Source organism: Podospora pseudopauciseta (genome assembly GCF_035222475.1).
Source record: "Podospora pseudopauciseta strain CBS 411.78 chromosome 2 map unlocalized CBS411.78m_2, whole genome shotgun sequence".
Taxonomy (NCBI): Eukaryota; Fungi; Ascomycota; class Sordariomycetes; order Sordariales; family Podosporaceae; genus Podospora; species Podospora pseudopauciseta.
In genome coordinates this window covers 651,539-677,465 of record NW_026946663.1, presented here as the reverse complement: position 1 = coordinate 677,465, position 25,927 = coordinate 651,539, and the positions used below count along the sequence as shown (strand labels likewise).

At 52.9% G+C, this 25,927-nt stretch overlaps 5 protein-coding genes across 5 annotated transcripts; 4 read left to right on the top strand and 1 right to left on the bottom strand.

The window, feature by feature from the left end:
- Positions 1-1,338: 1,338 nt before the first annotated feature.
- Positions 1,339-5,551, top strand: QC763_201510 (uncharacterized protein). The gene is made up of 6 exons (XM_062909188.1): positions 1,339-1,849; positions 2,032-2,763; positions 2,829-3,107; positions 3,155-4,249; positions 4,310-4,919; positions 4,983-5,551. The coding sequence occupies exons 2-6, from the start codon at positions 2,123-2,125 to the stop codon at positions 5,109-5,111; spliced, it is 2,754 nt and encodes a 917-aa protein (XP_062767948.1). The 5' UTR covers positions 1,339-1,849; positions 2,032-2,122; the 3' UTR covers positions 5,112-5,551.
- Positions 5,552-12,396: 6,845 nt separating this feature from the next.
- On the top strand, positions 12,397-14,232 carry QC763_201500 (uncharacterized protein; the record flags this gene model as incomplete). The annotated part of the gene is made up of 2 exons (XM_062909187.1): positions 12,397-13,290; positions 13,339-14,232. 2 exons carry the CDS (start codon positions 12,397-12,399, stop codon positions 14,230-14,232), a joined length of 1,788 nt encoding a protein of 595 aa, XP_062767947.1.
- Positions 14,233-18,610: 4,378 nt separating this feature from the next.
- Positions 18,611-20,336, top strand: QC763_201490 (uncharacterized protein; the record flags this gene model as incomplete). The annotated part of the gene is made up of 3 exons (XM_062909186.1): positions 18,611-18,689; positions 18,846-20,057; positions 20,113-20,336. 3 exons carry the CDS (start codon positions 18,611-18,613, stop codon positions 20,334-20,336), a joined length of 1,515 nt encoding a protein of 504 aa, XP_062767946.1.
- Positions 20,337-21,013: 677 nt separating this feature from the next.
- On the bottom strand, positions 21,014-24,761 carry QC763_201480 (uncharacterized protein; the record flags this gene model as incomplete). The annotated part of the gene is given in 3 exon segments (XM_062909185.1): positions 21,014-21,116; positions 21,127-22,162; positions 22,220-24,761. The coding sequence occupies 3 exon segments, from the start codon at positions 24,759-24,761 to the stop codon at positions 21,014-21,016; spliced, it is 3,681 nt and encodes a 1,226-aa protein (XP_062767945.1).
- A 491-nt stretch (positions 24,762-25,252) lies between these two features.
- QC763_201470 (uncharacterized protein) lies at positions 25,253-25,927 on the top strand (the record flags this gene model as incomplete). The annotated part of the gene is made up of 1 exon (XM_062909184.1): positions 25,253-25,927. The coding sequence occupies one exon, from the start codon at positions 25,253-25,255 to the stop codon at positions 25,925-25,927; it is 675 nt and encodes a 224-aa protein (XP_062767944.1).

Below are 25,927 nucleotides of genomic sequence, written 5' to 3'. Positions count from 1 at the left end.
GAGTGGTGTCACTTTGTCTCCCCAACAAATCGGAAAGTCAAGCCCTTCACCACCTGGCATTCCTCTGGCAGTTCGATGGCGCACCGTACCACCTCATACTTGTCCGTTTCATACCCATACAGAGCATCCTCCTGCATGCTATTCTCGACAGTAAAGGCGTAACCATCGACGATCGCCTTGTTGTGATCCATCCTTGAAGGCGCATCAACGAGGGCCTTGTACTTGTTTCCCCAGACCTTGAGCAAACCACCTCGCACTCTACCAGGCTTGTATACAAGTTCGTCGTCGAGGTTCGTGTTTTCTTTGAGAACACGGGGGGTCTGCCAGCGTTCCGTAGACAAAGTAGAGGACTGGGTATTGGTCCTGCGCTGGAAGGCAACGGAACGGTGATGAAAGTGGGCTTGAAAGTCGAATGCCCAGTCTGGTTCAAGTATGACATGATGTGGTTCTTACGTTCTGCCCCTACGATCTTGCAGAAGTTGGCCGAATCACCGTCATCGCCAGCGCACTGAAGATGGGTGGGGTTGTGTCCAGGCCAGCCGCTGTCTTGACCTGCCCGGCAGTAGCCAATGGATGTTCAAGCTTGAGCAGATACGTCTGTAGTCGGGCGTTACTCTTCTTGCTTTGGCGTGAGTTCGTGGTGCTGACAGTTGCATATGTGAATTGGGTCGGCCAGAGAGCATGCTCATATGCCTCCTTGTCGTACCCCTCGGCCTGTTTCTCCGCGGCGATCATCTTCCACCCTGCATCAGACAGCGTCAAGCGGCTGTCATCTTTTCTTTGTTCCTGGATTTGGCGGACGGCCTCAGAGGCCGTGTATGAGAATGTGATTGCCATCGCTGAACTGTTCGGCCATCTGGCTCATCATCGGCAGTGGACTGCTGGACGGCTACCTGGCTCCAGAATTCCAAGGCAAGGAAGAGGCTCTCGTCGTGATCCCTCGTGAGGTTGCTGTGGTGTTTAGTAAAAGAATACTACGTGATGAGTTGAATGAGTCGGAAAATGATCGTGTTAAGGTTGATCATGACTTTCTGAATTCTGACTGGGCGGCCATGATTAAGGTTTTCATCACCACACCTGGGAGCTCCATGGCGAGTGCCACAAACCCTGCACTAGAATAAGCCATCGTAGCTTTCCGAGACTGAAAACAAAAAGGAAAAGGCAAGTCCGTGAGAAATTTCACGCTCCTATGATCCTCCGATCCTGCTTCCACGAGAGTGTACACTACTGATTCTGTTGTAGATGTGGAAGCACAAGGTGTGACTTGGCAGTGTAGCACACCCAAGTGTCATCCAATCAAGAGATGTCAGTGGTCACCCACGTGACCAGGCGACCATGAGTTGTGCTCAGCTTTGCCAACTTGTAGGCGTTCTTCACCGAGCCTGATTGGCCTCTCAGCCAACCGGTCAGTCGCAAGTCACCGACTTCCCTCAAACAGAAACTCCAGGTTGGAAAGTGGAAAAGTGAGGCGGCCGATGTTTGCTCTCAGTGCTCCTGTGCTCTGCCAAGCCTGGCACTGCTGCCTGTCATCCATCCCCTTTCCCAATTCCCAATTCCCAATTTTCACTCGACATCGGCTCCCTCTCTCCCATTTCACTGCACAAGTCATTTTGAGACGACATCATTAACGCAAACGTTTGCCTGGAATTCCATTGTTTGATCATCCCACTCCAACAACCTTGATCTCCGTTCGTCGTCCTCCAACCATCACCAGCCGGCGCCCGCCCATTCACAACTAGTGGCAATGTCTGGCTGAGTCGGGCAACTCCAGCTCTTGCACCGTAAACTGCGCCCGACGACTGCGGTCTTTTGATAAACACTGACAGAATCGGGTGTATTTCTTTCGTTCGTTAGTAGACCTTTTTCATATCTTCCATCCATAGTTGTTGGCCTTGTTGTCGAGCATCCTCGAATCTCAATTCGAGGTCTAGAACGCCAAGACGTTTACCCGTTCCTCTCCTTGTCCGTTCCAAGATGGACTCCATCAGGAAGCCAACTGTACAGGCCTCCTCCCTGTTGACACCTTCTTAGACAACCACCTTAACTTGAAGACATACGTTCTCACGATTGCCTCGTCGAATAATACAGGTCGTCCAGGTAGTCATCACGGGGGGCTGGCATCATGTCGCAGCTTCCGCGGTACTCTTTCGCACACCTGGCCGAGCATGCTCCCACCTCTGACTCGTCCCAAATGGCGGGCATGACCAGGCCATCGGGGGCTGGTATCAACAACTACTCAGCATATGCCATGATGCAGGACAATCTGGGCGGCTTGAGTACCTATGGCAACAGACATGTCCCGCAGCAAAACATGATGGCAAGCACGTTGAACGCCAGCGATTTCTTGAAGAATTACCGTATTGTCAAAAACTCTCAACTAGCCACAGCACCAGTCTCATGGAGAGACTCTGATTTCACCGCACCTATTTATACCGAGTATCGAAACAATGCACCCCCGTCTGAAGCAGAAACGCTCGTGAGCCCAACCGGAGGAAAGCTTGTGTCCGATTCGGGTTACGGGAGCCAAACCATTCGGAGCGTGGGCAACCCGTCATCAGTGTATAATGGGGACGTCGACAACCCAGAGACGCAAAACATCACACAGCAGTTTAGTCGCTATGGTCTAAGCCAAGTCACGACCGACGACAGGCCACGCCGCCGCGATGCTCGAAGTCAACGGGCGGGTTCCACCACTTCGACTGCTAACAACCTCAGATGTCTCGATTGCCCACAGCTCACCTTCAAGACAAACTCGGAGCTCAGGTACGTTGCCGGAATTTGTTCACTCGGGGTTGATCAGACTTTGCTGATGCAATATTGCTTGCCAGGAAGCACAAAGCACGGCACGAAAAGCCGTTCAAATGCGATATGCCAGATTGTCCCAAGGCAACCGAGGGATTCAGTACTAACAACGACCTGGACCGCCACAGGGCGGGCGTCCACAGGATCTACAAGAGTGATACACCTGTCTATCAATGTTTTATCGACTCGTGCAAGGACAAGAACAAGACGTGGCCGAGGCCAGACAACTTCAGGCAGCATCTGAAGCGAGTACATCACAAGGAGAACATGGACTTGTCCAACTTTTTGTATCGGTGCGTTACCTTGTACTCATCAACATTTCTAGTTGGGAAGCTAACATTGTTATCGCCAGTGGCCGCCCGGATATCGGCGGTGCTTCCGTTGCCTCCGAGCACGCGCCTTCGGAAGCGGGAACACACTCTACCTATGCTGGTCAACATGCGTCATGGAGCGGACTAGGACATGGCCAGCCCGTGACGAGTCTCTCCCATCATATGCCTGATGAACCTGCGGTGATCCAACCACAGCACCTGATGTACCGCTCATCAATGAGCCAGCCGGATTACTCTACTCTCATGAACGCCTCTGGATTCCACAGCCACCAGAGCCAAACCGGACTAGATGACCCACGTATCCCCATTGAGATGGATCTCCAAGGACTGAACATTCCACATGGATTCCAGCAGCAGGTTGAGCCCCCGGTTCAGGAGCAAACCTTGGAGCAACCGGGATATGTCTCTCCGGATATTCTAACCGGTGCCGGCAGTGGACTTTTGCCTTCGATGGATGAAGCGGGTGAGATGCACGCCCACCCCGCCGTGGTGATACAGATAGACGATGACACCAGCCCGGACAATATCATGCAGGAGGAAGAAGAAGATGATGATGATGAATTTGCGGAGCAGCAGCAGCAGCAGCCCAAAAATGAACCTGTGACTTTAACTTCCATCTCGCCAGACCAGATGACTCTGGATTATTCCAGAAGACAGTCGGCCGCCATGGTGGGTGATGAGGAATCTGAAGCTGGGGAGGAGGACAACGAAGTCTCTGAACAACAGGACTCGTCCAATCTTGAAGAAGACGCCAGCCGGCTCCAGCTTCTTGCTGCTGCGACGCCATCTCCCGAGCCTACTACTACTACCACTACTACTACCACCACCACCACTACTACTACTGCCATCGGGCAATCACCGGGGAGTGTTGTCTCGATAGATTTGGGGGATGTGGAGAACCTCAAGGCGACGTTGGAGATTCTCAGGTCACGGGGGATGCTGGATAGGATTGTGAAGGAGTTTGGGTATCAAAAGTCGGAGGAGGTGGTGGTTCTTAACAACACGACGACGACGACGCCGTCTGCGCCGTCGTCTGTTGTTGCCGAGGTTACGAAGGAGGTCAAGTGCGAGATTGATGATTGCAACAAGGTTTTTTCGAGGCCTTGCGAGCTTAAGTATGTCCCCTCCCCGTCCCCAAATTCAGTATCAAGCGACTAATTCTTTTCGGGGTAAAGAAAACACCAAAAGCGCCACGCGAAACCCTACGCCTGCACATTTTCAAATTGTGACAAGCGTTTTGGGAGCAAGAATGACTGGAAGCGACACGAAAACAGCCAGCACTTTCAGCTGGAGATTTGGCGGTGCACCGAGCAGGTTTTTTCTGCCGCTGCTGCTGGTGAGGGGGGTTATGAATGCGGCAAGGTTTGTCATCGCAGGGAGAGCCTAAAGTGGCATCTGGAACGGGATCACCAGTTTCGCGACGGGGGGGAGATTGAACGGAAGCTGAATGATTACCGACATGGGAGGAACTTCGAGAGCAGGTTCTGGTGCGGGTTTTGCGTCAAGACTGTCGAGCCACTCGGGGTCGGGGGGCCGGCGCACAGCGAGAGGTTTGATCATATTGATTGTCATTTTATGGGGAAGGGGGGGTTTGAGAAGGTTGATATTGGGAGTTGGAGGAGTTTGGAGATGGTTGGGGAGCAGGAGGTTAGGGTTGGTGGTGGTGGTGGTGGGACGAAAAAGAGGGGGAGGGAAGAGGACGGGGGAGATGTTGTTGTTGGGGGTGGGAGAAGTGGGAAGAGGTCGAGGGGGGGACGGGGGAGGGGGGAGATGTTGTGGACTTGTGTAAGTGCTTGTCTTTGCCTTGGCGACATGTGGATAACCGGTTGCTGACTTGGTGGTGTATAGTGCAACTGCGGTGCATTTTGGAACTTTGAGACGACAAACCAGTGTATGGACACTTGCAGCCATACGCAGTGTAGGAATTGCCGGACGTTTGAGAATGAGGCGACTAATGAGGAGATGAGTTTTGATTAAGAAAGCATTGCGATTGGGAGGAAAGATTTCTTTTACCCTTCTTTTGTTTTGGGGGAGGGCATCTTGGATAGCACGCATCTCATCACTTTTTTCGGATGGCCAGTTTCTTTATTTTCTTTTTTTTGTTTTTTTTTTTTTTTTTTTTTTTTTTTTTTTTTTTTTTTTTTTTTTTTTTTTTTTAAAAAAAAAACTTTGACATCATCATCTACGCAAAAGTGTGAACTACCTCTTTGTATCATGCACGGCATCTCATGTTTTTGTCCTTCGGTTGAGCAAGCAGGGGATTCTGGCATTTTCGGGATTGGGTGTTTTTGGGAGGATTAACGATGGGTTTATAGAGATGGATGGGTGGATATTCAGGAGTACTAGCATTTTCTCTTGACTTGAATTTGATTGCATCTCACTTTTGCAGTCCACGTTGTCGTCATCTATGTAATAAGTAGGAAGAAACGTCTTAAAATCATGGTGATGAAAGGGGACGACAAGTGTGAAATGATTTTGGTATTGTGTGAGAGGCGAAATGCAGGAGTTTGAACGAGGAGGGCAAATCTGAATGGTATCTGTCAAGTTTGATGGACCGGAACCCACCTAGATGGGACTGACAGAATTCAGGGCTGGAAATGGTGTCAGGAGAAACATAGGAAGCGGGGAGAGCTCAAGGCTACACAGCCCATGAGTAAGAAAACTGAGATTGCAACCACCTCCAGCTTGGCTCAGCTACCTATCTACAACCTCTGATCATCATCATCATGACAAAATGATGGTTATGAGGGTGAGGGTGGCAGCGGTAATTAGGCGTCTGTACCACCAAAACACACAGACGGGCAAAGTGATAAAAAGATGTATGTGTGTATGTCTCTCAGCCCAACAAAAGCCACGCGCGTTTAAAAAAAAATTCCCCTGACCAACCGGGATGGATTTTGACCAAAATCTCTTAGGATGGCCTGTACGAGTTTCCTTTTTCGAGCGGCAGAGAAGGATTAAGCGCGGAGAAAGCAGAGGTCGGGGAGTGATCCCTGCTGGGTATCATGGTGGTGAAGGTTGGGATGTGTCCGTGGGGTTGGCCTCATTTTCGGCAATGTCTTGACCCGGCTGATGTCGGTTCAGACTTGAGTGAGATACTTACTTCCAAGCCTTCTCCAAGAAGTGTGGCTTGCTTTAGTGGCTGACAAAAAGAGTAAGAGGGGAGGGGGCATGCGGTGTGGGCTTAGTAGTGTACTGTGTACAGGTTGGCTGGGGAGAATATCCCTTTGGTAACAAGAAAAAGGATAAGATGCCCAGAGCGAAATAAGCCTTTGAGCGGAAATCAAAGTTGTGTGTTGACCGGATGCCGAGAAGGAAACTAGCCTGAACCGGGGGGGACTAGTAAATAATGAAGCCGCAATGCCACACGTGATGGCTCAGGGCAGGAGTGTCAGGGGAGAAATAGTCTCTCTTTGCCCAGAGGAAAAAGAGACTTAGCTGGGCTTTGCCCTGAGCTATTGCCCCCGAGTGTAAAAAGGGTCAGGTTTGGGCAAGTTGCAGGCGATGTTACGTGCCCTGGGGGATGTCGTGATGAGCGCCGAGAGAAACGGAGCCTGAGCTGTGTTCGATAATGCTCGGTAGATCCGGTCCGGTACCAACGATGGGGGGTGTTCGAGGGTGTTTCCAAGCAATTCAATTCCTTTTGTTCTGTGTGATTGTAGAGACTGCGATCATGACTCGCGGGTGAGTGAGCAGCTGCTTTGCATGATCCTACTCACCTAGGCATGTGTTGAACTTGCAGCTTTCGACATGCACCTTTCAGCTGGCCCAGCCACACCAGATAGCCCAGATGGATGGGTGTTCTTGATCGTTCGATATTATCCTGCCGATCTTCCTCTGTTTGCGAATGTGGTGGCGTCTAGCCGCATGAGTTTCTGGTCCCATTCAAGATATCATGTCTTGATGCTTATTCTGATGGTTGCTCGTCTTCGATGCCATGTAGGCCTTGGTGTGGTTGATTGATTCATGGTTCAAATGATTACAGCAAAGGATTCTTCGAGTGGGTGTGACCGTGCGGTCAAGCCTGGTCATTGTTCAGGTCGGCAAGATCTTGCCGTGCTGGGTCGGTATCTTTTGGACAGCGACGTTTTTGTGGCGTTCCCTAGTGCCATTTTCTTGGTATTTCGAGGGTCTTTTTGTGAACCTGTGGCTTGATAGCGCGAAGGGACAGCCCGCATGTGGAAGATAGTTAATAGGCACATAGTCGGACGATGTGATAGGCTGCTTCGTTTCGGTGCCTTTGGAGGGAGTGGTATCTGATGCCGGGATCGGGATGGATGTGGGATGGTGTTGAATTCATGGCGGACGGTTAGGTAGCCATGATGGGTCAAGATGAATTCAAATAATGAGTGCCAGCTTTGAAGACCTGGCCATAACTCGACTGATGATCCTCATCGCCGCCTGTGGTCCCGACATGTCTGTGTTGACAACAGATCCTCCTGAGATGAGGTTTGATCCTGCATGTTCTCCCAAGAGGTTGTGTGTGTGTGTGTGTGTGTGCGTGTGTGTAAATTGCAGACAAGATCCGAGATTCTCGGCCGGAGAACTGTTGTCCCTATGGCCAGGTCTATACGTACCTACCTATCCAGAGCATCCATCCATCCATCATGGCGTTACTGCCCTTCGCACCCTCGTTTAGGACCACCTCCCACCCACATTGATCATCCACACGTTCACTCTGGTGTCCAGAATGATACATCCCTCTTTGTAGATGGTTACTTTAGTCTCACCTCACAACTCAGGCCTTCCATGCGGTGTGGATGTGTTTTGTCTGAGGATATTCTCGTCAATGAACTCTGTGGTGGCGATTCTCATGCATCCTAGGTCTTTGTCGGCGCCAAAGCAGGCCAAGAGGTTTGCGAGGCGAAATTAGTAGGAAGATGGGGAGGTCGGGATGTTGTTTACATCTATTTCTGGTGTTCGGTGTAGACCAGCCTTGGGCATTACACGATGCATCCCCCGACTAGAACAACCTTTTCGCTGCTCTTGACCTCAGCTGGTGGTGGCAAATCGTCTGGACGCTGCATACTGCGTCGTCCACGGCGTTTAAACTTCACCTCATCGATGGAGAGGCAGGGGGAAAAGACCTAAGGGGTGGTTGAGTAGGCGTCTAATTCGGCATCCCCCGTCCTCGCGCTTAAGAGCCTATGCCTATGGCGGTGGCAAAGTTGGAACATCGCAAGCCAATTCCATTGAGTAGATAGTTTTGTTCTTGTAGGCATCAAGATGAACGTACGAAGATGGCCTCTATGGAATGGTGGTGGTCAGGCCTCGTTACCACTTTGACACGAGGGTTGATGGTGTACGCACGGGGACGGGGACGTTGGGCCTCCTAAGATGACCTCGTCCATCGTGTACTTGGCGTCAAGGCTGCGAATTATAGACAGAGGTAGGATGTTGTGGGCTCTGTTGACCCATTCGTGTCCATTTACAGCTGGTAGAAGAGTGACGGGTGATTGCTATTCAGAATGGATTGTGTCTTTCTGTGCCTGCTCTCGGAATCTTCACCACTTTCCCCATCAATTTGGCAAGGCACTTGGCTTGCATCTGAACCGAAAGACGGGCAAATAACAAGATCCCGGTCACCAGATTAGAAGTATCATCTAGGGCTCTGATATCTTTGCCTCGTCGGTTGGGAGTGTAAGGAAGCCCTTTGCCCGATGAAGACACCCAGTTGGGATACCGACACCAAAACAGAGATGGCAGTGAGTTCACAGCGGGCCCAGATGACCTATTTTGAGCGAACCGCCATGAATTTGGAATTCACCATGATGTAGGGTGGCTGGCCCGGCCACTCTCCCAAGAGACTCTTGAAGTCTGAGATCTCCAGATGCAGGGGTAAACCCTCAGGGGTAGAACAGCCATAAGACCCATGACAGGATGGTGTAGCTCATGAGAGTGTAATTGGCATGTTTACATCGGGCTTACATATGCGTCTGGACTGGGCTGGAGCCAAGGGCGCTCCGTCTGATCTCTCAACATCTGAAGAGATCTCGAGGTCGACATGGACGCGGCCATGACGTTATGGAGACTCGTCATTCGTTCTGGAAAGTGGAAGTCTATGCAAGAGCCAACCCCTGCTGCGCCCTTGGTCTGCTCTTTTTAGTTGTTTGTTTCATACGGCATTGACGCAGGCCCCCCCATATCCGATCAAAGGGACGCCACCAGGACGGATGGGTTGGTCAGATTCGCGGAGGGGCTTGCCTAGATGGAAGGATGTCGGTCGCGCCTAGACGGGCGCTTTTCATCATGAGACCAATGGGCCGGATCTAGGTGTGTGGTAGAGGTGTCTGTCCAGCTTCGATTGTCATTTGTGAAAGGAGGCCCGTCGTGGCGGCCAAGGTCAACAACCCATGTGAGACGTTGCTTCTTGACCGATTTGTCTTTTTTGTTTCTGTCATTGCTGATAATCTCTTGGCAACGGGGTGTCGCCAGTTGGTGAAGTTGTTCCCTCGGAAGTGTTTGGCTGATCAGTTGGAGTTACACGGCGGGGTGCGTACAAAGAACAAGGCGACCACAAGCACCGTCACCACCACCGTCGCCTTGCCAGGCTTCCCCCTCCAGTGTCGCAGCGGCAGTCTTACCAGTGTCCATTTGCTATCGTGACATTGTGACGGGTGTCGGGCCAATTAAGCTCATGCGTCTCTGACCGCTCCATGTTCTATCGCCGGTCAAGAGGCTAAAAGCTCGACCGATGGCCATTTGCCGTTTACAGAGACCGATAGGTAGTCGTCATTGAGGCCCGTCGCCGGCAAAGAGAAACGTTGACTAGGGCGGTCTCTGACCGTGGGGTTGGGTCCTTCCCAAGATTTCTGGCCCCCAAGACGAGAATAGGCTTTGCTTGTTGCTTGACTTGCTTGCTCTCTGGGGTGTCATGCTGATTGGCCATCAATCCCCCAGGCCCGCGACAAGTCTGACAGCCACGCTGCTGCCGCCGGGACGAGTTGAAGACAAGAGCGAGGAGGCGAAAGCTGTGGGAGGACGGCGGGCGGGCAGGGGAAGACTGGGCCCGACAGAGATTTCTGCTAATCACTGGCCGGCGCAGAAACAAGTGACTGTCCAGATGTGAAGTCTTTAGCATCAGAAATTACAATATCACCCTACTCTGAGGTTGAAATGGCGGTGGAGGTGTGATTTGCTGACGAACGACGGCATATCAGAGAGGGACGGGAAGGGCCAGGGCCCAAGACAGAGGCGAGCCCAGGGCGCTGGGTTTGAAGACGGGAAAGAGAGATTCCATTCTGACCGGCGACGCAAAGGGCCCAATCAGAGCGGCCATGGTTGAGACCAGAGGGGAAGATGCTCAGAAGCTGGGCGTAGAACCCCACCTTTTCCGGACGTCTGCCACGTCCGCGGTTGCAACCCTTCTTTTTCTCTCCCGTCTGCTATCTGTCATAGTCCTGGGGAGCAAATCGATCGCAGTGTGTTGTCGCCCTTGGATGCCCTGCATGCTTGGGCTGTTTTGGTGAACGTGACAGAAACTAGCGAGATGTCAGATGTGCCCGAGACGACACGACACGACAAGACACGACACGACAGTCGACTGTCAACGATGGAATTCATCTCAAGCATCAAGAAGAGACGGAAGCCCCGCCAAGAAGATGGAAACGTAAACAGACGCCATAGCCAAGGGTTAATAAGGATTTGAGCGTTTGTGGTCCCTGGGCCACTCACTGGATCCAGTGGGGCACCTCAGTCTGGGGAGAAACGGACAGCTTCTTAGCGTCTGTTTTAGCGGTAATCCTAAGCGCACCGACCACCTCCCAAATCACCAACAAGCACAGCAAACCAAACATCGTGATGAATTGATTTTTTCAGCTTTTTCTTCTTTCCTGACTGACGTGACTGACACATGCTCATGCAGGGAGTAAATCGACCTTGTGGCGCCCACTCTGATCGGAAATGGGCAAATACCACTTTCATCGGGAGCCACAAATCACGCCGCCGTCCGGGGAAGCAGGACGACGAATACAAGTAAGTAAAAGCATAAAAGAGCCTCAAATTTGGTCATCCCGTCATCTGCCGTCTCCTCTTGTCGGGTTGGGGAATGGGGGGAGTGGGGAACTTTGCTCGACCAGGGGAGGTGTCTGGGGGAGGGTGTCGATATCATCAAGAGCTACAACAGCTGTCCGCGAACCATCGCTCTCGCCCACAACCCCTCCGCGCTCCAGGGCAGTCTGCAGTCTGGGGTATGTACCTTGCTGTTCATGTTCACGCCATTGACTCGGCCCCGCTTGTGACATATCAGATACCCGAGCGACTGGCCTCTGCTGTGAAGTCCCGAGAGTGCTCGGCGGGAGAACCGGGCATGCAAAGTAAACGAACTCTCACTGGAAACAGCTCCCGCGTCTGTTTCGACATCTCGCGCGCTTCCTCTGTAGGTATCATGTACCCTGTGCACTGTACATTGCAGACTTGTCCCGTATACAACTCACCTCTTGTTCAGAAAGCAAGCAAGCCTGAGGCGCAGCGCTCAAAGACGACGACTCACAACACCCTTCTAGCGCTTCTCAAGAGATTGTTGCCAACCCCGTCCGCCCCCCTGCCGCCAGGGGTGGCCTGGGAACCTGGCCTCAGCCCCCCCTCCTGTGAGCCAGGGCCTTTTCGCTACCACCTTGGCTACTTGGCAGAACCCTCCTGTACCCAGATGCTGTGCTTAGGCTGTAGGAGTACATCTTGGGCCCACAGCAGAGCCGCATTCTCCCCAAGCAGCGAGCCACGAAGGGGGGAGCGTCCTTCCCCTCTGGCGATGAGCTTAGAGAGTGGTGGGCTTGGGCACAAGTGGGGAGCAGCAGAAAGAACCGCCAGCTCTGGCGCGCTCTCCCGAACATGGCACACCAAGATGGAAACGCGGTCACTGCCCTTGTCTCCATGTGGTTCGTACCTTTTGTCTTCTTCATATTTGATCCAAGCTGCTCCCGCTCTTCATGGTCTGTTCTTGATCATCGCCACATCGAGCCATGCAGCATAAGTCGCCCTCGCCTTTTTATATTACTGTGCGTGGGTCTCAAGTCCAGGATCCGCTGTTGCATCTTTTGTTCACTGCATCTTCACGTGCCACCCATACCTCGACCAGCACCGCGACTTCATTTCCATTTTCCTTTGCTGGATCCTTCAGACAGCACCGCACATAACTACTCGCACCCTCCCATGTTGGCTTTTCAAGCTTGAGGCTATACAGCTCTGGCTTGCCGTACGTTTGTGTCTTTGACGCTTTCTGCCCCAACATCGACCACCTCTCTTTCCCTCATCACCATTCAAGATGGCTGGCCACTTCTCAACCATCTTCAGCAGCACTTCGAGCTTTGGGTATGCGAACATCGACGTTCCTATCCAAGACTTGGCTGCGTCACAGACTGAGGGTAACCTTTACATCGACCCTATCCTCTCCGCCACCACTCAGCGGTTCCTGAACGACACCCACTCCAAGACATACTTTACGAGCATGGGCGTTTCCGCTGTTCCACCACCGACGCAACAACGATTCGCCAGTCCCATGTCTTCCCACGAGCCGTCCTCCGCCTCGGGCAGCGCCCCGAGCCCCGGTGCTGAGACTGAATCTTACTACGAGCATCCCACGACGCCCCCTGAGGTCCTATCTGTCTTCTCACCCACGCCAGGGCAGTTTGACGACTTCTCGAGCACTCACGACGCCATCATCAGGTTCACGGGCTCGGGCATGATGCCGAGCTACGGGGCCTGGACTGACGGCGGCATGAACTCGCTCTACAACGACAACGACATGGACTACAGCCAGGGCATGTTCTTTGAGCCGAGCTACACATCCACCCAGTGCGACATGAGCACCAACCAAAACACCGTCGGCTCCGACTTTACTCGTCTTGCCAGTCCGGCCGAGGACATGCCCATGATCAAGGAGGAGATCCAGGCTTCTACTTCTTACTCTTCTCCCCTTAAGCGGGAGCTCGACCACGACAGCGACTCCTCTTCCGAGGAGTCTTCCTTCCCCCCAAGCCCCAAACGCCACTCCGACTCTGGCTCTGAAGACGAGCACCGCCCTGCCAAGAAAACCAAACTCAACAACAACATCCATCCCGCTCCCATCATCCAACAACAACGCATCCCAACCCAAGTCTGGCACCCCCAGCCTCAACAACAACAACAACAACAACAACAACAACAACAACAACAACAACAACAACAACAACAACAACAACAACAACAACAACAACCGCCCAAGCAGCAGCGGCTCCCCAAACCCTCCCCACGCCGGATCAACCCCTTGGCCCCCTCCTCGGTATCCTTCAAATGCCCCGACTGCAACCGAACCGACTTTCCCGACCGCACCGACTTTGACGCCCACGTCAAGAAGCAGCACACCCGCCCCTTCACTTGCGTGTTCCATTTTGCCGGCTGCGAAGCGACCTTTGCGGCCAAGAACGAATGGAAGCGTCACGTCATCACGCAGCACCTGCTGCTGGACTACTGGCTCTGCACAGAGGGTGTGTGCGCCAAGACGAACAATGGCGGTTGTCGTCTGCCGAATGGGGCGATTTTCAATCGCAAGGATTTGTACACCCAGCACCTGAAGAGGATGCACATGCCTGCTGGGGCGAAGAAACTTTGTGCTGGGAGGGCGAATAAAGGGGGGGTGTTGACGCCGGGGGAAAAGGAGGAGATGGCCGGGTGGGAGGGGAGGTTGAGGGAGCTGCAGGAGAGGGGGAAGAGGGAGAGGTGTAAGCTGCCTGAGGTTATGAGGTGTCCTGTCAAGGGGTGTAAGGTGGGGGAGTTTAGGGGCCCGGAGGCGTGGGATCAGAGGATGGAGCATGTGGCTAAGCATCTGGAGGGGGCGGCGTTGGGGAGGGAGGGGCGGGTCAGGTTTGGGGGGGAGGAGGATGGGAGCTTGGTTGAGTGGGCTAGGAGTAGGGAGGTGGGGATTATTGAACGGGGGGGACGGGGGGGGAGGTGGGAGTTGAGGAAGGTGTTGGAGAGGCAGGGGGGTAGTGGGAACGGGCAGGTTAGGGGGGGACAGGGACAAAAAGGGAGGGGGGTGAGGGAGGAGATTGTGGTTAGTGGGAGGGGGGAGGAGGAGGAGGATGCGGAGGGGGATGTTGATGCTGAGGGGGAGGAGGAATAAATGAGAGTTGGGTATGATTTATGACTATTTGGATACCTTTTTTTTTTTTTGTTTTGTTTTTCTTTGATATATCTCCTCCGATTCACGACATGATGGGTTGGTATGGAATGGTATGGGATGGGATAGATGGATTGATTTCGAACATTTGGCAGCGTGGGCAAAGGAATAAGGAATACCCCCTTCTTTTTTCATTTATTTTCTTTTTCTTTGCCTCTCTCTCTCTTTTTTTTTTTTTTTTTTTTTTTTTTGTTTTCATGATTTTCACTCTGTAACGGCCGATAGTTTCCTTTTTAGTTGATTAGTTGTTTAGTTTTAATGCAGTTTCTTGTCAACATTTAACATATTCTCTCCAGCCATCATCATACTGTAGTTGATTTTCTTGCAGAGAATGGGATTGTCAAATCAGGTGATTTTCCAGAATGGGGAAATGCCCAAAACGTCCACCCATCCCCTTATGCAAATGGTTGCCTCCTTACACACACACACACACACACACAAAATGGTAAAAATCCCACGCAGAGACGGACGGGTGCATCTTGCCTGCCTAGAACCTTTTGTTACAACCAAGGTGGTGTATGTCTCGGGCATTGCCTTATTTTCCTGTCGTGTATTTTGCACCCATCAGATCTGTAATAAAATTATATGAACGTTGTGCAAAAAGTGGTGTCTTTTGTGTGTGTTGTCAGTCGGTCTTCTCGGTGTCAGGTTTGAGTTACCGGTGACAGTGGGGGCCGGGGGCCGGCTGGTGAGCGAGCGCCCGGGGGTGGGGAAGATCTGGAGGGAGATCTGGAGGGAAAAGGACGAAGTAGTCACCGAAGGGGGTAAGTGGAATTGGGAACGAGGGAGAATGGGTTGCATTTTGGTGCGTGGTGATGTTGATTGATGATGGAGATGGAGGTAGCGGTGGAAGAAAGTGGACTTGAGCTACACGTAGGTTGTATCCATCTGTCTACCTACACAGTATGTCCATACCACACAGTCACTGCGCCTCCTTGCAGTGTTCGAAGCTATCGATCAACCGGTTGTTTTTTCTAGATCCAAAACATCTTTGATGATGATCGGTTGTGGGGAGTAGTGTAGTGGCGCTCAGCCAAGGCATTCTTTTCCAGTACCCCTCTTTGGCTTTTGGAAATTCTACTCTGGTGGCTCAGATGGTAAGGATGACATGATTTGGAATCTGCAGACTAGGTATCTAGAAAAACAAAAGTCCACGATGGATGCAAGATAAGTTACCCTTTGCTTAATGGCGACTGGCGTCATCGTCAGACATTTGAACGGCTGCCTAGCGAAAGCAGCCATCTACCTACCTGTACACTACATACAGACGCAGTGTTTCAGGGCCTTTCTCCCTCGTCGAGGTGCAACACAAGCCCTGCCTACCTTACCGACCGACGTGCTCGCAGCTGAAGGAACCTGCCCGCCCGTCGATCTGTCTCCTGCATATGTGTGTGTGTGAGTGTGTGTGTGTGTCTGTGTGTGCCTGACCATGTCAGTTCCTCTCGTGTCGGTTCGGCTTATAGGTATCCTTCAGCTCGGCACACATGCCCGCTTCGCCGGTCGAGGATTTGACCACTCACATTGTTTCTCTACGCCGGCCGGTTCGAGATGGAAAAGAAGCAATGCTAGAAAAGAAAATTGTTTGCTGTGATTATTTCTGGCAGTTGGGCAGGAACGCAATTGCGGGGGTGGCCGTGACAAGCCGCTCGTGGGAAAAAAGACAAACAAGAAGAAAAGAAGAAAAAGGCGAGAGAGAAGGCGTACAAGGGTCTACATTCCCAAACAGGAAAATCGGCGAGAAAGTTGGGGTTAGTTAACGATGGATTATGCCCAGCCAAGGAGAAAATCAGGTCACGCCTCTTTTTTTTCTTTTTCTTTTTTTTTTCCCCTCGCTTTGCTATTTTGGAAAAAATGATGCTAGTCAATCGTATTTCTCGAGTTTTGGAATTCCAAGACTTTTTTGATGAGGTGACGGGAACTTACTTGTGTTTGGTGGTGGGTTGGAATTCCATTTAGATGATCCTTCAGACAGGCAGGGGGGAGGTGACTACCCGTGAGATGGTGGGGTGTGCGCATCAGCTGTAAGGTGCCTTCCTTCTCGGTTGTCATGGCACGGGACGGCGCAGCGTATCTTCGTCTTTCCGTTGAGTGGTGAAAACTGGAGCAAAGCGTCTGACAGAACGCCGCACGATTAACGTTGCAGTGGGGTTCCCAGAGACCACCTAACAGTATGGTGTGGAAAAGAGCCCTTTAGATCGTGGCGGCCGTGGCACGGCTTTTCGTCGTTGGCGTTATTGGAAATTGAGCGGCTTCTACCGTGACCTGTCTGGACCTGTGACTGAAGGAGTGGCATGACGAACAGATCATGACCCAAGGTGAGAGTATAAGACAGGAGGTCTGGACCTTTGGAGGCTTGCCCAGCTGAAGACATTGACCTGACATTTGTGCTCAGTATCTCCTCGGTGTGAGGTTGTGGTGTTTGCCGCGACATTATGATATTTTTGTCGTTGCCCGTGTTAGGTAGCTTATCAGTGCTAGGTGGTGCAGTGCAACTGACAAAAGGGCCCCGGGAGACTGGTTCCAAACATGTGGTGCTTCTGGTGATCGACAGCGCCTTTTCAGCTCCGGAGCAACCTTCCTGATCTGTACCGTAGCATCTGGTTGCAAGACTTCGGGGCTGACCATGGCCCATGGGGGCCATTTCAGCTTGGTGTTTCTGTTTGGTGATCACCTCTGGCAAATCCGATCGGATCAGGGGTGAGTGTCATTGCCAGAGGAAGCGAGTTTAGGACCAGACGCTGTTGATGTAAAAGGGGTCACCGCGCTATTTTGCCTGCTTATACGATGGATACGGTGATACCCGTCAGCGCCAATCAGAGCCAGAATCAAGGGCCAACTTCATCACTTGTCCTTTGTAAATTCTGGCACAAAGAGGAATGGAAACGAGAAAGGTACTTTGGGGAGTTAATTTATGGAGCTATATGTTCAGGGACGGCGAGGGTAAGATATAGTTGTAGCCTCTGGGTCTGTGTAACACTTCTTGGAAGCCAAAGAAGGGCTCAAGGTCGCATTCAGTCAGCATGATCCCGGCCAACGTGGACCTCTCCAGAGTTCTCCAGAGAATGGCTCAAGTGTTGTATCGCGAGTTCCTGTGCCGCTTGTTGTAAACACTTGCAATGCCTCTTCATGGTTGAGACACCGCTTACCCCCGGAAACGGCCATGTCTGGACCTTGTGCCAGCGGCTACGAGAACACGTCACCACCGTTATGGTTAGGTTCTTACATGGCTTGCGGCTTAAAGACAGATCTGAACAACATCACACTCGGACATTTGTCATCTTCAATGACGGGTGTCACTTGTTGTGCATGTCAGCACTTTGTGTGCTTGGAGAGTGTTGTCCGGGACTGAACATGAAGATGAAAGAGGGTACGCTCGTGGCATTAATGAACCTCAACTACACCTTGAAGAGTCAAATATGCCCGTTTGTCTATATTTCGGAGGCAAATGTGAAGATTGACGTTTGTTTACATGGTGATGGTCCGGGCGGTGGCAAACTGCTCAGGGGCAAAGCAGCCCCTGAACGCACGAGCCACCTCAATTGTTGATATTGGATAGCAACAGAAGACTCTACTCATATACATGATAGAAACACTTTAATCCTTGTGATATTTTCTCTTCCAATGTATAGAACAGCCCCAGTTCCCTGAATTGCTGTCTGCGGTGGGCAACATGTCTCTCCTGCTCTCCACCGTGCTCAGGTTCACAGAGCAGACTATGTCCTCAGCTGAAGGCCAAACACCCAAAAGAGCAGAAAGTAAACTCTTCTAGAAGATGGAGCAGCGGGTCCTTGTTGGTCCTTCTGTTGGTTCCATAAGGTAGTTTGTATGTGAGGTAGGTAGCGAACAAGTCTTGTGCAGCCGCTCCCAGCGCCACTCTACAGTCCGCAACTCTGATCAACAGGTTCATAGTAACGAGTTAAATATATGGACTGCGTTGACGAACCTTTCGTCAGTCACAATGTACTCTGACACCTCCACGAAGAGCTGGACTCCAAAGAGCCACTGTTTCTTGTGCACACTCTTTCAGAGCCCCAATGTCTCGACAGATGCCCTGGGAACCCTCCGGGCCTTCTACAGCTTGACTGCGGCTGGCAGGCGGGTCCGCAGCTGATGATGGAGGCACCGCAGGACGACTAAGCATGGCGACTAAGCGGTTCGCACACACTTATTTGTTTTGAGATTTTGGGACTTCTCGAAAAACGCTTCTGAACTGTTCATCGGCGTTCACAGCTGCTTCTGTAAGTCTTGATGTTGCTCGAGCAAACCAACCTCAACCGCTAACCAGGCGCTCGCACGCCATCGCAGTTACCGCTCACAGACGATGGAGAAGAAGGAGAAGAAAGAAGATGGGGCGATCGCCGGCCTCATCTTGGAGAGGAAGATCCCGCGCCGGAGCCACGGTACGTCAAGACTGTCGAGCAACTCGGCCGTTTTGCGACTGACTACTCGAAATTCACCTTTTTGCTCGACTTGATTCACTTGTTTGCTTACTTGAGAGCAAAAAAAAGTCGAAGAAATCAACTGGACTGGAGTTTTCTAACAACAAATGTCGATAGATACCTTTGCTTCGAACCTCGGGCGCAAGGTGTCGCCCTCTGCCACCCCCCCGGCGGTGGCCAAAGGCCACAAATCCGTCAAGAGCCTGGCGACCTTTTTCGAGGAGGGTGGTTCTCCTGCTGCCACCACCGTTCCCTCCTCCTCCAACCCCCCCAACCTCCCCGTCGCCACCAGCTCGTCCGTCTTCGCTCCCTCCCCCTCCTCCAAACCAAAGCTGCTCCGGGACCCCCACGAGCCCGACGACAACGACCTCACCCTGCTTGATTACAAGCAGTTCATGGCGAACCTTCCACTGGGTCGTTGCCTCGACGACCTGGAGTTGCCCACCAGGGCGGCGGCAAGCAGCAGCCGCCAACTCCACCCCGAGGCCCCCAATTCCCAGCACGCCCAAGAGGCCAAAAACGTTTTGGCAAACCTGGACAGACTCTTCCCGCCTCTCCCTCCCCTCGACGACTCGCCGGTACCAGCAAGCGACCCCGAGCCGTCGTCCGCCGCCGGCCAGGAGCTTGCTCCTGAGCCTGAGCGCACCCAAGAATGGGCGAAAGCCTATCGGGATGCCACCAGACGAGTGCTGAGCATCGACTGGGACGAAATCGAAGAGGATGATATTTTCCGTCCCCCCAGCTTTGTTCTCCCGCCGCCGCCTTCTCCCCGCCCGGCTTTCTCCCCCTCGTCGCCGCGTCTTCAGCCGGTCACTGAAGAGCAAGAGGACGAGTCCAATGAGTCTCATAACTCGTACCAGCAGGACGAGCAAGACCAGCAACGGCGGTCTCGAGAGTATCAGCCAAAAGAGCGGTACCATCAAGCTGAGGAGCAGCAGCACCAGTACGAAAAGTACCAGCTGGCCAAAGAGCAGCAAAAGCACCGGCCAAACAAGCGGCACCAGCCAGAGCAGCCCTCCCAACAAGAGCAGCACCCCCATCATCATCAAGTCGACCGAAACAGGCGACTTTCACCCCACCAGGAGCAGCTCCCTCTCACCCCCCCTCTTCATCTCACTTGCCCCCCCCCAAATCCACCCCCACCACCGCCCCCCCCACCAAAACGCCTCTCCCCCCTCCCCCATCAGCAAGCTAGCTCTGCTGTCCCTGGCAGACTCTCCTGCAACCCCCCCTCCTTCACCCCATCGTCCTCCCCCGATGCCGACTCGCACTCCTCCGCCACCACCACCGAGTTACCCCCCTCCTCCTATCCCTTCCATCACCCCTCCCGTTTTTCTCTCCTCTTTTCCTGCTCCCCCGCAACAGGAGCGCTGCTCCCCTCCAGGAGCAGCAACCCGGCATCATGAACGAAAGAGGGAGGAGTTTATGAAGAAGTATACAGAGTATATGAATAGTCGGTACAATCCTGAGTCGGGGAATTTTACGGGGCCGGAGGTGCGGAGGGTTATGGGTCCCGAGAATGAGGATAAGGAGGAGGAGATGGAGGAGGAGAACAAGGAAAAGAAGCTCGATGAGGGCAAGGGGAAGGCCTCCGACATGTTCGGATAGGCGTCAAAACATAAGCCGGGACGCGTTCTTTTAGGTTTGAGAGGCCTGTTTTCATTCGTTTGAGGCATCAAAAAATTGGTTGGGAGGCATCAAATCATGCCTGATAGGCCTCTGTTTACACTTGTTTGAGGCGTCGTTTTATGTTTGGGGGAGGCCTATTCGACATTTTTGAAGGCCTAATTTTCATCTGTTCTACGCATATCCGGGGTTAATGGAGGCGTCAAAGGATGTCTGGGAGGCCTAGTTGCATTGGTTTTAGGCGTTGATACCGGAGGGACAGGCAAATTTGCATTGGTTGGAGGCGTTTGTCGGGATAGTTGTGTGGAAAAGGGGGGTGTATTTTTGCTTGTAATGATACCCCAACGCTCAAATATCAAGAGCTTGTTTGTTTCTGTTGCTGTCAACATCTGACCCCTTGGACTGCGTGAGAAATGCTGTGAACATGTCTTTCATTAATATCTATCCAAGCACTTGTGACCAGCCATCCAAGCATTCGGTGTTATTGTTTCGAGCTTGTTGTGTCCATTTCAAGCTGGGATGGAAAGAATCAAAAGCTAGCGATGAGGTAATTCAAAGCTGGGGTTTCCATCTCTTTGTGATTCAAAATTTTTCACAATCAACGTTACTAAAAAGCCCCAATATATCTTGAAAGTCAAGAATAAACAAGGCTCTAATCATCATATATACATCTGAGATAATATACACCCCCCCACATCTTTGTACCCTCTCATACAAGTACATATACACTCCCCCCCTCCTTCCTTTTTATTTTTATTTTTTCTTTTTTTAAAACGTCGCCTTCCCCCCCCCACCCTCCCTCTTCTCCCTCTCCTCCCCCTTCCTATCCTCCTCCACCCTCTTCACAAACATATCCCAATCACTCTCCTCCTTCTCCCCCCCCCTCCCGTCACGATAAACCTCATTCCCATACATCTCATCCTCCACCACCAACTCAAATTCCAACTTCCTCCTCCTCTCCTCCTGCTCCTTCACAATCCTCCCCAACCTCTCCCACCCCTCCTCCCTTTCCCACCCCTCCCCTCCCCCCTCCTTCTCCCTCCCCAGATCCTCCTCCATCAACCTCTCCAGCTCCCTCCACGCCCTCTCCTTATCCCTCAACAACTGCAACTCCTCCATCATCTTGTTATTAGCCCTAAACCCCGCCTCCTCCATCTTCTTCATCGCCCACGCCACCGCCCCGGGCCGCTGCTGCCGCGACCAGTTCCTAACCAAAATAGCCCAGGTGTGATAATTGGGCTGGAGGTTGTGATCGGCAAGGTACTTTATCCAGTCTTCTGCCTGCTTGATGCAGTCTTTGACGTTGGTGATGGAGCGGGAGGCGCGGATGACGCCCGACAAGAGAATATTAAAGGTGTAGATTGTCGGGGCGGGCGACATGGAGTAGAGGTACGTTTCGTCTTTGTGGAAGGCCGCCCATTGGGCCTGCTGGGCTTTGAAAGAGGGCCAGCCTGCGCCTGGGCGGGGGGCCGGGTGGAGGGGGGTGACGAGGTTTGGGTCGAGGAGAGGGAGGAGTTGCTGGGGTGAGGGGGCTGATTGTCGGGGTTGTTCTGGGGGTGATGGTTTCGAGGGTTCGGATAAGGGTGGTGGTTCGGTGGGTTCTTGAGGCTGGTCGGTGGTGAGAAGCGGTTCTTCTTGGGCTTCGTCCTCAGTTGGCTGTAGCTCTTCCCGAGTTGCAGGACGTTCGGCTTCTGGAGGTGGTAGGCAGTCTTCTCCGGCTGGGAGGTCTTCATCAGCCTGAAGGTATTCTTCGTACCCTCGAAGGCTTTCTTCGACCGATAGGTCTTCCTCGGCAGGTAAGTACTGCTCTTCGACAGGTAAGTATTGCTCTTCGACAGGTAGGTCATCTTTGACAGGCAAGCCATCTTGGGCTGGCAGGTTTTCTTCCGTTGGCAGGTTTTCTTCCGTTGGCAGGTTTTCTTCCGCTGGCAGGTTTACTTCCGTTGACAGGTTTTCTTCTGAGGGCGAAAGGTAATCTTTCGTTGGCAGGTTTTTTTCTGAGTGCGGTAGGTAATCTTCTTCAGCTGGCCGGTGCTCTTGTTCTGGTGGTGGATGTTCTTCGACTAAAATATGTTCTTCGGTCATTATATCTTGAGCTGCTGAATCTTCAGTTGGTAGACCATCGTCCCCCTCGATCAGCAAAGGCTCTTGTTCTGACAAGACAGCATCCTCCTGACTTGGCAGGACACTCTCGATAGTCCGCACCGCCTCCTCATCAGCAGGCGAGTCATCATCCGCCATCCTCTTCGCCAACAGCTCTTTCTCCTCTTCCTCCTTCAACACCCTCTCCGCACACATGGCACCCTCAATCATATCCTCCAAAATACCAAAACCCGCCTGCAACGCATCACGGCTCTCCGCCGCTCTCTTGGAGTTCTCCGCAGGAGCCCACGCGACATTGTTCCACTTTGGAATCTTGAGCAACGAGCCCAAAATAGCATCATGCACTCGGCTGTCCTGCTCCCGACAAATCTGACACACGGTGTATTGTCCCTGCATAAGCTTCGCCCTGAGCCGCTTGTAAAAGCTGATAACCTCTCCTGCCTTCCAAACCGCTCGTGTGTACCCCCTGAGCATAATGCTAATGACATCCGACCCCGGAACCGCCGGTTTCTCAACTCGCTCAGGAAGGCGCTCGAGGATGAGATCAATCTTTCGCAAAAAGACAACATCCATATCCGAGGTCGCAGTCGCAAAAACCTGCTCTTTTGTCTCATACGGTGGCCCCAGCCTGACAGGGATAAGAGACTGGAGTTCCTTGTACCGATAGAACCTTGCATAGACCAGCAGCAGGGCCCGGAACGTCAACGCAGCATGCGCATTCCGTTGGCCTTCCTCCTTCAGCTGGAGGTCGTGCTGCCGAGATATCACCAAGACAGAGTCGATGATGTCGTTCCAGATGTGTCTGCTCTTCAGCGCCTCGGGAACAAGCTCTTCCAGGGTCTGGAGCACAGGCTCGATGGTGTTGGTGCGCTTTGCCACGTTTAGCAGGTTGGAGAAGATGAACTGCTCAGGCTCAATGCCCTGATCAATCATGATCTGGTAGATGGTCCACGCTCCCTGGTAGTCACCGGTAGCTCGCATGCCTCGGACCATGACACTGTATGTATACTTGTTAGGCGTGATCAGGTTGAGCAACCGTGTGGTCAGCTCCCGGCGCAGCCGCCCCAACTGCTCTAAATGGCCGTCTTCCACACCTTGAAAGTCCAGGATGCATGTGCTGAGCATCATGGTCAGGGGCGCGTCGCCGTGGAGCTCGCCGCTGGTGATGGCTTCCTCCAGCAGATCCAACGCCCTGGACTTGTACCTCGGATCCCGAGAAAGACGACGGGCTATAGTGTACCAAGTGTAGGGGTGAAGCGGGTGAGCGTACTGCAGCAGGTCCCGATACAGATTCCACAGAGCTTCGGCCTCCATATCTCTTGTCAGAAGAAACAGCGTTTGTTGGGTGAACTCGAGCATGTATAGAGTGCGAGTCCGCAGAATATGACGGATCGTTTCGGCGAGCTCATGCGTAGTCTTTTTGCTTGAGCGAGACAACGAGCACCATTTGGCAAGGAACTCAGCCGTATCATTCACCGCCCACCTCGGCGTCAGAAACCCCTCAAAAGTCGCCCGGAGAAATTTGGGAGCCAGCTCTGGGTCGTAGCGGAGCAGGTAGAGCATCGAGTCCATCCATTTCGTCATGTACTGATCTACGTTGCCAAATCCGCAGTGGCGCTCCTTAAACTCCCCCTGCTCGATTTCGGCTGCCTCGAAAAGCATCTCTGTTTTTCCCCAGTCAGGGAAATCCTCCACATCGGCCAACATGCGTGAATAGGCGCGCCCTGACTTCAGGGCTCTGTACAGCGGCCGGAATCTGGCCTCCCATGAGTCCAACCAGTTGCCCCTGTGACCTGGACCCCAAGCGAGCTTTCCTCCCCTCTCGGCGAAACGGTAGGGTTCAAGTTGGGGTACTTGATTGTCCCGATCCGCATCATTGAACGTGTGGCTAGCCACCCCAGGCTCAGCTGTGCTCGCATAGTTCCTTTCTATTTCCTCCGGCCCCAGTGAAGAGGGAACTGGTGTTGTTTCTGGCGATATCTCGCTGACATTGTTCGCAGGATCTGGATTCGCCTTGGCTGTTTCCTCCATGTCATCGGGGCTCATATGACTGTCGACCTTTCCCAAAGACTTCTCCCATGGCAGAATGATATCTGAGTCGTCGCTCTGGAAGGACAATCTGGTGGTAGTGGTGAAGGGCGCATCTCGGGCGAGCTGGGCCAGCAGTCGCTCTGATCTCTGCACTCTCGATGTCTGGGATATTGGTGGTGGCGGCAGCAAGGGGTGTATAAGGGGTATCTGGGACCGACGTTGACAGGCGCGAGCCAGACATGATCGGCCGACTAAGCCGGCCCGCAGTATCATCCCCGGATGCGACTAGACGATTGTGGTGCCTCTGCGACGGCGCGGTATGCAGTCGCGCGCCATGAGAATCGGGCGGGAGGACGTGGGGTGCGGTCGTCATGCGTCGAATTCGTCGTCGAGGTTGGGCATGTTGTGGTTCGACTGGCAATCCCGAGCGATTTGTTCAGGGGGGGTTCGCCGGTCGCTGGTCGCCGGTGCCGTCTCCGAAATGTCTCTCTTATCACGATGAGAAAGTCATCCAGCTCCCAAAAAAAATCAAAAAAAATCGGCAATGCGAGGGGCTGCAGAGCTTCCGGCCGGCAACGAGCGGCAGCCCACCCCCAACCCTGTCAAAAGCTTCCCTGTCCGCTGTCAGGGACCCACATCCAACATCATCCTCCATTGGAAATTGTTCACAGTCGGCGCGACTGTGTACCTCGAACCAATTCGCGGTCAAACAACACCAGGAACATCAATTCCCTCCGAAAAACCACCACCACACCACAACAAAAATGTCCTCCCACACCACCCTCGCAGCAGCAACCGACGACCGCAAAGCCCGCCTCGCAAAACTCAAATCCCTAAAACGCAAACAACCCTCACCCTCCCCATCAGACGAAGCCCCTTCCCCTTCCCGCTCCCAATCCCCCCCAACAAAACAAGTCTCCAACCTTCACCTCTCCGGCCGCAACTACGACCCCGAAACCAAAGGCCCCAAACTCGGTTTCGAAGCCCCCCCCACCCTCTCCCTCGAGGCACCCACCCTCGAAGAACAAGCAGCAGACCTCCAAGACGAAGTAAACCGCCAAGCCGCCATCGACGCAGCCCAGGCGGCAGAAAAGGGCATCGACCTCTTCAAGCTCCAACCCAAAAAACCAAACTGGGATCTGAAGAGAGAGTTGAACGCCAAGATGGAGGTGCTGAATGTGAGGACGGATAATGCCATTGCGAGGATGGTCAGAGAACGATTAGCCGAGAAGAAGAAGGTTGCCGAGGAAAGTCACAGGGGAAGCAAGGAAAGTGAGGATAAGGAGGCGGATGGGATGCTGGACGGGGCGGCGATTGTGGAGGGGATTAAACTACGTGAACGGGAGGAAGAGGAAGAGGCCAGGAGAGAAAAGGAGGCCGAGGATGAGGAGTTGGGGTTGGCCCGACGGCTTGATGAGCAAGACGAAACTGTTGCTTGA